Source organism: Centroberyx gerrardi, chromosome 23 (genome assembly GCF_048128805.1).
Source record: "Centroberyx gerrardi isolate f3 chromosome 23, fCenGer3.hap1.cur.20231027, whole genome shotgun sequence".
Taxonomy (NCBI): domain Eukaryota; kingdom Metazoa; phylum Chordata; class Actinopteri; order Beryciformes; family Berycidae; genus Centroberyx; species Centroberyx gerrardi.
Genome location: NC_136019.1, coordinates 11,943,408 through 11,955,542, shown reverse-complemented (window position 1 = coordinate 11,955,542; position 12,135 = coordinate 11,943,408). Strand labels below are relative to the sequence as shown.

The window sequence follows — 12,135 nt, the reverse complement described above, 5'->3', positions numbered from 1 at the left end:
GTTAATACAATATATACAATACGTTATTTTCATCTCATATACTTTAATAAACACAATTGGACCTCAAGCAACCAAATTCCCAGTATCTTCTATTTCCCATTTTACTTTTATTGCCCATTTATAGTTTTTGAATTTTTTTTCTTTCTTTTGGCTGTTAAATTGGTTTTAAATCGTATTCCAGGTCGCATTAAAAACGTCTTACAAGTGTTTCGCTTACTGAAACCTGCAGATACAATGAAGGATGTGCATTAAAGAAGAATAAAAACCAAAGTCAACTTAAACAGCAGCAACAGTAGGGGAATTTATAGCAGGGCCCCTCCTGCTGTTTTTCAAATAATGCAATTTTCCTACAGATCCTACAGAGAGAAGCTTTCCTGAGTTCCTGAGTAGAAGCTATACATCTGATTGTAAAGATGCAATCAGCTTTTCAGACGAATTTCACTATCAGCTACAATGAACGTCACAGAGAGGAGAATAAGCAGCGGTCTTCGGTCTTTATTCATTAGCATTCCTGAGGGAACTTTTACCTTAAAATGGCCATCGATAACATCTAACAAAGTCTACAGCAACTCAAGTGTGAAGGGAGTTGGCTCAAAAGAAGATTTTACACTTTTCCTCTTCAAAGGTGTAAAAATGACTCTTAGCACCAAAACGTTCAAGGAAATCTCCTTCAACATAACCTCAGGTGATAATTAGAGTTCCCACATTAAAAGTGCAAAAGAAGCACTGAGCCAACAGTCAGAAGGTTTAACAGCAAACACATCTTGGGGAGCGACTCTGCAACATCTGTTCTCAAGGTATTCCAGTTCACTTAAAAAGTTTCCCACATTGTCAAGTCTTGCAGTATGTTGCAGTTCCATGTTTATTTTTAACACAGTAACATGATGGGGATTTTGTGTGTGTGTGTGTGTGTCTGTTCCATATGAACCTATAACCATACATAGAAAAGTATTCAGACCCCTTGATTTTGGCACATTTTGTTGTGCTCTTAAGTTATTTCAAAAAGCATTTATTCAGGAGTTCTATGCTAAGCATTCTATTTTATCAAACTTAAGAAATGTATGTGAATGTATAAAATTAAAATAATATAGAAATTGAGTTTGCATAAGTATTCAAACCCGTTGCTTCCTTTGGGGCTAAAATGCCACGCTAGCAGAAATGTGCCCAACATTTGGTTATGAACAATGTTTTCCTTTCAAAGATTTTTTTTGTCTTTTTTGCTAACAAAACTAGGACCAGGTCTCTTACCTAGATCTTAATGGGACTTAATGGGACTCTCCATCAGAATACTTAAACATAGTATGGGATATATAGCTAATTTATATAAATGAATACAATATAAATATGACATCTGAGTAATAGATGATAAGAAATGTTGAGCAAACAGGGGTCTATTTAACCATTATGCAAATCAAATCAGTCATAATTTTCCAATTAGAATGCCTGAGGTGAGGAAGTACTGAGTGTGAATGTCTACTAGGTGAAACATGTATGGAGATCTGTATTAACACAGGAGATGAAGGGTTGACACAAGTTTAGTAAATGCAGGTATGGCATGACTCCTCTTGGTCTGAGAATAACATCAATATTATTATTATTAGTAATACAAATAATAATTATAAATATTAAATATGATTTGGCAATCGGTAATTTCTTTTAATCTCTTCCTGTGACATTTGAAAGAGAGTAATTCTCAAATGGAGCACCTTCTCTCTCATTTCTTATTATTCTCAGTTTTATCTTTCCTCTCTGCCTGTTGTGCCTTTGAACAAATTTCATATCCGCCAAGGCTTTCTCAGGGTGAGAAGCTGGGATGTGCTTCCTCTGGATGTTAAATACCACGCACAATTATGCGCATTTTTGGTTCAATAAAATCGATGGGAGTGATCCATTTCAATAATCTCCTCTATTTTTCCGCCCTACCATTGCCACTGTCTCCTCAAAATACATATTAATTGGATCACACACGCTAAACGTCTCCTGCCAGGTGTTTACCCCGTTTCCACGTGTAAAATGCTTGTGGGCACAGATTAGTAGATCAGAATCTGTACTTTTTACGCAGGCCACTGCATTAAAACGCCACCGCAAACACTTAGTAGCCTAAATACAGCTCTGAATGTCTTACCTGGTGCAGCTCTTTTTCTGGCTGGTATAATTATCCACTATTTTCTTTGGCAACAGTTTTGCACCATGTTTTGTACCGCGATATCACAGCGTGGGAACTAACAAACTACTGTTTGAGGAAAAGAATCATACTATGCTTGTTTCCCCATTGTATGAACAAAGCATTACATTGCATGTGATGCATTGTGCATCTGTATTAATCTCTTAAAAATTTGAATCCTTTAAATCCTGTCTCATTCCCCTATATATTCAGAAGGGAGAAACTCAGTCTAGATTATGATCATCAGGTGTAAACTTCTCTTGAGTTTATAGGTCAACCCTTATACTATGAATAGTAGGCTAGATAGGCTTTGCTTTTAGCATTTGAATTTTTTTGTCTTTCATATTAATAAATAAGTGAATTCTTGTCTGGGATAAAGACAAGAAAAAATCACTTGAATATGTACGAATATTACCAATTGCTGGTTGTTGAATCTTGTTGTCTTCTAGTTCCAATAGTCTTTAGAGGTTTGTCTCTTTCTTTGCTCTCCTTTATGGACGTTGACAACTGCATTAACTTGAACCTTTCAATCCTGTTCTTGCTATCCCCGCTAGCCACTGACGTTTTGAAGATTAGTGCTCATAAAGTCAATATGACAAATGTTAAAAATTGTCTGCTCCTTCTTCCACTAGTATATGCAAAATAATGCCCTTAGTGAAGGGAACATTTTAATAATAGATGTTAAATTGAGCAATTCAGCTGGTCATTTCAGCTCACTGCAAATTAGAGCTTTGAGAACAGACTTGCATTAAACTTTTCTGATTAGTGATTATAAAGCCTTTTTAACAATGCTATATTTTTACAGCATCACAATAGAATGGTTGTGTCCAGAAGCAGGTGAACGCGATCTTTCTGCCCCTTCTGTTATTGACAATTGACCAAACGTGACCTTTTGAAGTTAATTAATTGCATGAGCAGCTTATTAAGAGTAATGCTGAATTTCACGCATTAATTTAACGACAGTGTCCCTGCCACATCTATCATAATTTGAAAGCCACTGAGTGTGACGAAGAGCTCACGCTCTGAGGCATGGACCTGCATAAGCAGCTATTGCCGGCACAACCACTTGTCATTTAACAACATTCCAATTATGATTAACTGGCCCTTCTGCCTCTCAGTTCTCTACATAAACCAGAGCAAACAAGGTCTTCATGTTCTGCACATGCATTTGTCTGTCGCTGACTGTAGTCCGTTTTGATATCTTGCGTCACATCAATTTTTAAAAACAAAAGGCCTGCAGACTGAAGTTGGGCATAATGCATGAATGGATGAGTTCAGATTTGACATTGTTTGCTAATTTCCTCTTGTAGATGCTCTGAAGAATGCTACTATCAGCAAGAAGCAAAGTTTACTGATATAATAATATTTTCATTCCTGACAAATTTGACGAGTGTCATGTTATCTTTACTGTCCACTAGCAATAAAGAGCAAATAGCTTACTGTCTATACATCACAATGGTCTTGTCATTCCCTATTTGCAACCACATAGCATTCACGGCTCAGCTGTTGCAAAATCAACTATATATATATATGGTTCTCCATTTCCATGGCCTTTGTTGCTCTCACAGCAGTCAGCAGGCACATTTAGGATTCCACACCCTCCGCCCTGCCTGGGTTTCCATTCAGTCTGAAACAGCTCCCTCTAGGCCTGGATCCCGATGGTGTCCCTTTCTTCCCCAGAAGAACCCACTACTCTGCTCAGGCCATGTGACGCTCTATAGACAGTTGGAAGTGGCACTTGCGCTGCGTTATCCTTCTCTCTTCTCTGTCAGAGCTGAACCACAGTGGCGGGCATGACTCACTGAAGTGCTGTACTTTCTAATGACACGAGAGTGGAGGCTGAGTCAATCTGACCTGACAGTCTTGCATAAATCACGGCCCTTCGATTTAAGTTGCTTTGAGGAGTGTCAACAAATCCACAGGAGGAATATTAGACTCTGCTGTAGGTAGGGACTCCGCCTCTGAGAACTCATTATGGGGTGTCTTCCTTCATGCTGTGCCAGGCTGTGTTGACTGAATTGCCAAGCTTATTTCTGATTCACTGGCAGAAGCCTGCGGTTAAAATTCCTGACTCGTGATAAGGGCCCACCAGCACCCCAAAGAACATTTCAGTGGGAATACATGGATTTTTAATGGCTGAATTTTTGGAGCTCAGCTTTTATATCTTGAATATGATGTAATGTAAGAACAGGTAACACTGGTCTGTCGAGAAGAGCAGTAACAATAAATGCCATTAAATGATAATGCACCCAGAATAAGCTATCTCTCTGGCTTTTATTCATGTTGTTTATGGCCTTTAGAGAAATTGATGAGAAGGCAACGTGCGGTGCTCCACTACACGGCATTTAGCTACTAATCTTGCCGTTAATCATTCCACTTGAAAGTGTTCAACAACAAAAGGCTGTTTTTCCGCCTTTGAAATCTAAGTAATTATATTTTTCCCTGGACAAACAAGAGAAGGCTTCAAGCCCCAAATTACAGAAGTGATTCATACAATCATGAGGCAAGGCAGAGGAAATAACTCAACAAAAGAGGTGCAGAGAAAGGGATCATCCTTCACAAGGGAAAAGCAAACTCTCAGCTGACACCCTCAGATGTAAATGAAGCCTGTGGTCTTGGACACATTTTCAACATTAAAGCGTTTGGTCCACAGTATATAAGAGTAAACAGGACCAAAGCCAAAGTTTGTGTGCATCTGCCAAAAAGCAATTGGCTCCTTCTATTTCCTTGCTCCATTAGGGCTATCTAATACACCGAGCTGTTCCACTCCTATCATTGTCTCTAAACGATCCTCCACCAGTGGCATTTGACTTCTTACTCTTGCCCCACCACACACAAGGACCAAATGAATTCCATTCATTTAGAAATGCATAGCTATTAGTTATATTAAAGATAGGCAGTGTTTCAGCTCAGCAAACTTTTATGGCTCCGGGCACTTTTCTCCGATATTGGCTGCCGCTCAGGAAAAAAAAAAAAGAGGGAGCAATTTAATCAAACGTGAGAGATCTAAACACTAGGGAGGGTGGATGTAAGATGGTTTCAACTGATGATCAAGAAACTGGCGAGAGGAGTGTGGGATTCTCTTCCATTATCGGAGAGGAGCTGGTTCACTACTCGAGGGCATGGGAGGGAGTGCTATAGAGAGCCGTTGGTTTATCTGTCTGTCAATGTCATGTCTTTTCAGGATCATGGTTCAAGGCGAATGGCAAGGATAAAGGGAGGGAGAGATGGGGAACTGGTACATCGCTGAGAGGGTGCTGGTAGGTCAAAGGACCCTCAACTGAGGTGACGCGGGTGGATATTGTGCTCTTCAGTGGTTTGAAGGATGAAAAATCGTATGGAGTGTATGATGCTAATAGGCCCTGGAAAGAAAGGTAACAGAGTAAGGGTTTCTGGGCAGAAGGCTGAGGGTGTGAGATTGCGAGAAGTAGGCCAACTCAACACAGCTCGTAAGAGTTGGATTAAGCTTGCACTATCAGTGATATTTCCTGCGTGGTTGGATATATATATACAGTATATGTGTGTGTATATACTGTATATATGTGTATACACTTGAGAAGCTTCCATGGCACTGCACCCCTAAAACATAGTGTTTGCAGAAACATTTTGCAAAAGGAGCACAATCTTGTCGTCTAACATAGCCTTAGTAAAAAAAATAAATAAATAAATAAAAAGACATAGCTAGATTCTTGGCCTGCATTTGAGGATTGCAATTTTTCCTTTCAGATTTTGACTCCTAAATGGCAAACTAAGTAAACAAATCGCACCGGTGTGTAAGGGCATGGGAAAACTACAGATTCCAAGGATGCCTGAGAAATGTATTTGCAGTGCCGATCTCAGCGCAGATCTCAAATAATTTTCTTTCAAAATTGCAACCACCCACAGGCTTGGAAAGCTCCAGCTGGCAAGCAATTCTGAGGAGAACAGATTCTACCCCAGCAGGGGCCATAGGGATGCAGGGAGAGAGAGTGAAAGAAGCTCATTCTGTTGATTAAATTTAGTTGATTTAGCTGCTTGGCTTCTCCAGGGTGACTTGGAGCTCACAAATTATCAACTTTAAATGGCTGGATCTTTACTGAGGTGGTTCACATTCACTACAGATAAGATTAATTTTTTGTACAGTAGCTCAAAATACGACAGATACCGGCCTTTGATCCACCTGCTGGTTAACATATTGATTTTGTGATAGTTCTCAAAACTGCTTTGCTTTTCTTGTCCACTGGGCTTTATGGCTGCCTGTGGTGTGCAGTTATGCTGAGCTCTTATGAACAAATACATTGTTAATTCAACAATATATTCCATTATTGAGAGTAAGCTTAATTATCAGACGTCTCAATGATTCATAGGTAGATTGTCAAAAGCATGCAAGTGTATTGTTAAACCCATGCTCACATTCTGGGACTAGATTTCATATTAATGCTGAACACTTAATGAAACGTAATGTTAGAGCAAAGTAAATGCTGTACTTACTCATAGACTTTCAGCTGATAACACTGACTGTTCAGAAACAGAAACTCCCAATCTGTTCCATAGTCTATGGTCAGCTTGTTCCTGAGGTCACTGGGGAAACCAAAAGACAAATATTAGATCACAAGCACACTGTGAGTTTATCTGAATGTTGAAATATTCATTCGTAATTACTGAATGAGTTATTACTGATTTGTGACAACATGAAAGGTTTTGGCCACATTTAAAAGTTACATTTGAAAGCATGGCACTCCTAAACAGGGAGAAATCACACATGGTGCAGTCGATAGTGGGTTCATGTAAATAACTTAAGGTATTTGAGCCATTAAAAAAGAAAGAAACCTTGTACTTATGTGGGAATTTCACCACTGAAACAACACATTTTTTTAGCTAGGCTCCTGTAACTATTCGTGTCACAACTAATTTGCAGTTATTTATTCATTCAGGGTTTTCTGGAAACAATACACAATCTTAAAACTGCTGGGACCTGCAACATTACAAAATTAAATATGCCGAATTAAGTGCCAGACTCTTAATGTGTGGAGTCACTGAACCATTGTAGCAACCTTTCCGTTAATTATAAGATTAGCTGAAACAAAAACAAAAAAGAGGAAACCGCACTTTAATTTCAAGAACAGTTTTTCTCTTGACCTTTCCGGATATTGGCCATTTGCTGTAAGTCCCTGCCAAGTCGCTTTAATAACCTTTGGACGACTTCTAGCTGTGCTGACAACGTACCTTCTTTCTTTCCCTCGCTACTTTGAGTGACTGACTTCTTGCATAGTTTGTTGATGAGGTGCCCCTTTCAGGCCCATTGCTATGCAATGTCACCAATTATCAGAGCTGGCCAGAGCAGCTTTCCCTCACTAATCGTAAATAAGGGAACTGAGCCCTATCTCTAACTGTGCACAGGCCCTCATTTCCATATTCATAATGCAGAATTGCTAATGGGGTTAACAACTGGTTAGGCAGGGTGATTTTTTTTCTTGAGGCTGATAAGGTAGGGTGGAGTGGAGGTGTGAATCAGGGTCAAAAAAGAAATGCAGGTTGCATAACTCTGTGTGTGTGTGTGTGTGTGTGTGTGTGTGTGTGTGTGTGTGTGTGTGTGTGGGTGTGTGTGCATGTGTGTATGTGTTTGCATGCACGTGCATCTCAGTAGGGCTAAGGTCATAATATTCCTGCAATGCATTGAGGGCCAATATTCATTAAAAAGTGCCCTTCACAGACACTAAAGGAAATAAAAAGTGTGGATTAAAAAGAGAAACACGTTCATTTCACGGTTTAATTTCACACACACGGCCATGACAGGTAAGAAGGAACAGATGCACTGGCGCACTCACATCTACATGGCATTGAAAAGGGACAGGACCACAGAGAGAAGGCAAGGGAAAAAAAATCCATATTCCTAGCGCTCCAACACGCATAGATGATAGATAGCGAGGCACATGAGTAATTTGACCAGGAGCAATTGAAGCAAGGTGGCCAATGAAGAAATAGAGCAACTGGAGTCATGCCAGCTCTTTTTCCCTCTTTTTCCTCGTGCAGGCTTTTGTTAGGGGGAGAAAAAGCTTGACCTTTTGGTAACTGCCATCTCTGTGGTTGGCTCTCCTCTCCCCCTACTGTAATGAACAGTTTGCAGGCCTAAGGGCCACAGTAGCTACTTATCAGCTATTGCTGGCTGTGTCAGAGCTCTGTGCAAACATCTGAAAAAGAGCAAAGGCATGTAATAGGAATTCTCACCCAAACCTGCTCAGCCTTTTTTTTTTTCTTCTCAGCTGCATGTTGGAGTGTGACTGTGTACTGTAATGTAGGGAAATAGGGTTTGTAAAAGATAATGCTGCGCTGACGTAAGCGCCGAAATCTCTTTGTTAATATTAAAACACTTTCAGCATGCAGCTCTTTGATAATGACAGATGTTCTAGATGGAGATGTAAGTGAGCAACTCTTATGTTGTGACAGGATGGCACTTTTTTCCACTGATACAAAATAATTACAGTGTGTTTGTCAGCTATTTTGTTCCATGTCTGTCTTGAGAAGGTGACACTGAGAAGTTTGGATTATTCATGCCCAGGCAGACAGTGTGCTGCTGAAAGAAAGTTGGAATAGGCCTACCCACCAGTGCACAGTAGGCAACCAGTAGCATTTGTTTTTCTTCATTAAAATTCGCCTTAGGTGTCACACAGTGCAAACTCATTACTGTGCAGCTTTCCTCACTAGTCTGGCGCAGAAGGACAGGGTCTATTTTAAGGCCTGGTTATATACCATGCTACCCTGCTTACAATAGCATGTTTACCAGTCTTCGGGCACAGGTGAGGAGCAAATGCCCGGTCCAGGGGGAACGTAAAATATTAGGGAGTAGGCACAAATACATGACCGTGGAAACTAACCTATACCTCTCCCTCTTTGTTATTCTTCTCTTACCTTATTTCCATGTTGGCTGTCTCATAGGCTTCTTCCACCTTCTTCAGATCGGCAGCCTCCCTCTCTGCAGCTAGACAAAACAAAAGGTCAGACAAATTAACAATGCAGAGTCGCTGCGTCTGAGCAACTGCGTGTTGCCAAACAGTGGGCTCTTGATATAGGCTGTTATATCTAGGACTGGGAGAGGAGCAAGGCTGCATATAAACACACAAATGCTATTTCCAGGTGTGGTGACTGCCGAAAGGCCCGCGGGCTTAATTAGTCACTTCACACTGACAATTGTGTTAACCGAGACAGAGGGAGGGAGTGTGAGATGAGGGGAGGTGGCCACGGCGGCGATATGTTTGTTTCTCTTTGTCACTGACACTGGTATGTTCCAGTGCTGTTAGCATGACAAGATGTTACACTCCTGTGGAAAGCGTTGATCTTCAAACTCTGTTCAAGTGATCGTGACAGGTAGACAGAGCTAGAACTGCGATGGAATTTTAAATGAAAGTCTATTTTTTCTTTGCGTATTTGTTGTATCATTCCTACATGTGATGCATTGCAATTCAAAGACTGAGAATTGAAAACTGTTGATGCATTATGCGTTATTTTGAGCTTCGTGAGGTTTCCATTTGCAGAAGCTATACTGTACACCGGATGCCTTAATGTGAATTAATGGTCACATCTCATGAATTCATTGATTGCCTGTTGTGAATCACTTTTCATAGAGGAGGCTGACACGTCAATTGATGGAAAATATCCCTACAACAGTACATAACCATAACAGCATCATTTCATAAGTGAACCACGTCGACTACAGTGTCCTTCACAGCGGGATGACGCTCAAATAGAGGGGCTGAAAGAAGCAGCAGAAATTAGGAAAAAAAGAGAACAAAGAAGTAGAGAGCGAGAGAGAGAGAGAGAGAGAAGATGGCAGAAAATAGAAGTGAAGAGAGGCTGAAAAGACTCCAGTTTAATTGTCTTGCGTCGGTGGTCCTGGGGATTTACTGGGGTTTCTGGAAGAGGACAGGTTCGGCTCTGTCGTCGAGGAAACTCTCGCTGGGGCCTGGCGCCGTGGCAACAGAAAGGAGTGTGTACGCCGCAACGGCTGTGTGGGAGGCTGTCAGAGCCCTGGCCTGAATACCAATTAGCATGTTCCTTGCATGTGGTCTCAGCTGGTCGCCCATAAAGATACCCCCCGCACTAGTCCCCCAGCACCCATTTCTTGCCTAACCTAGTACAGATGCGGTGTGTCCAAGAGGCAAGCTGTGATTTTCCATGCTATTTTTATGACACCAAGAAGGGTAGATCTGTCCCTAACCCACCCCCAATCCCCTCAAACTCCTTCAGAATATCACACACACATTACACACTTAAATTTTCTCTTCAGCCCTTGCCTAGCTCTTGCATACTCTCTCTCGCCCTCTTTCTCTCTCTCTCTCTCTCTCTCTCACACACACACACAGAGACACACACACACCAATCATCAGGCTGAGCGATGACAAAAGGAAAAGCAGAATCCCATGTGGGTGACATTTGACCCCTTGCAGCAGCCCAGGCGTGTATGGAGAGAGTGGTGATGGTAAGGGGGAGTTGAGGAGGGGGAAGAAAGACTCAGGGAGAGCAGCCAGGCGTACAAAAGTACCCAGAGCAGGGAACACAGGGCAACTAAAGCCTCTCCGAGTCTTCCACATCGTCTCTGCACCAGCTATTGTATCTCAGGCCAAAATAACCCGAGGCCAATGCATACTAAAAAGACCTAATACTCATAGTTGAGAGGGGTGGGAGCTAATGACTTCAAAGACTGGATTATCGGTCATATGGTCAATGGACGTCATGGCATCAGAACCATCGCATGCATCAAACTAGTCGAGACAGCTTTGCCTTCAGTTTTTTGTGAAATCACGCTACATTAACTTCCATTGTCACTGTGCAAATTAAACCTAATCGACATGCTGGTTCACTCAACAATCTGATCTAAACAATTGTGTTTCGTGTTTTGAGTCGTGCATGGGAAGAAATGCCTTCCACCCTATTTACTGCTGTTGCTATTATTACAAATCAACTTTAGTGTATCTCTACATTTAGGGCTACATATAAGGAAAATGTAGGGCAAATGATTTCACTCTGTGAAACAAAACCTTTAGTGGTGGATGACATTTTCCTGTGCAGGAAGTGCACTGTACTTCGCATTTAGCACTGGAACCTATCAAGAGGGTCTTTAAAGTACAGAGGCTGTGTATAAAAATAGAAGACAAGGAATGCACTGTATAGTACGTGCCATCTTCTGTCTGAAATCCCCTGTGCATACATACCTTGAGCCAAAGACCAAGGATGCTCTGTTTACATGCGAATGGATCAATAGGCGAGGCAATTTCTCTGCAGCTCTCAGAAAAGAAGCCTGTGAGCCCTGCAATGTGTGCCACGGCCGTGCTTAACAAAACAAAGGGAATGCAGCGGGGCCACCCTTGAACCCCGCACTCACGCAACCAACAGGAACCTTTAACTAGAGTGTGTCTACCAGGCACACGTAGGAGTTCGCTTTGTTGTCTGTAAAATCCCGTTCTTTAAAACATAGACTGGCAGCATGCAGGCTTCCTCATTGGTTTCCATCCGTTTTGTCTTCATTTCCTCTGGTATTCACTTCCATTTATCCGTCCCTTGTTCTTCTTTCTACTGTAACATTCTCCTTACCTTCAATATTTTCAGCTTGAGCTCCTCTGAGTCTTCCTCCTATCACCCACACCAACCTCCCTCTAGCTCCATTTTCTCTCTTTCCCTCAGTTTCTCTCCCTCCTCAACTGAAGACCTTGTTCTGACTGCAGAGTGGGAAGGGGTAAAGTATAGGGTTGAGGGTTCCCATAATGAAATGTTTATGACAGCTTGTAACAATGAACAAGAGTCTCCTTCATTTACTGTCAACAGGACTGGCAATAGCAATAATAGCCACCCGCCGGCATCAAAGAGGACCGCCTAAAGGTGCACATTACTGACATTTTTTTTCCACTAAAAAAGGTATTGTCAAAATTTATGCAAAAAAGGTAATAACACCATTACAATAACCTGCAGAGAGGTGTTACTTGGTAGTCAAAGAATGC

At 41.4% G+C, this 12,135-nt stretch overlaps 1 protein-coding gene across 2 annotated transcripts in view; it reads right to left on the bottom strand.

The window, feature by feature from the left end:
* Positions 1 to 12,135, bottom strand: part of LOC139914361 (glucosidase 2 subunit beta-like) — a 125,332-nt gene that overhangs the window by 29,460 nt on the left and 83,737 nt on the right. For both annotated transcript variants that reach the window (XM_071902661.2, XM_071902668.2), the window contains 2 exons: positions 9,053 to 9,122; positions 6,635 to 6,724 (listed from right to left, as the gene is read on the bottom strand). In XM_071902661.2, coding sequence (XP_071758762.1) covers positions 6,635 to 6,724; positions 9,053 to 9,122 — 160 coding nt within the window. The remainder of the gene's footprint in view (positions 1 to 6,634; positions 6,725 to 9,052; positions 9,123 to 12,135) is intronic.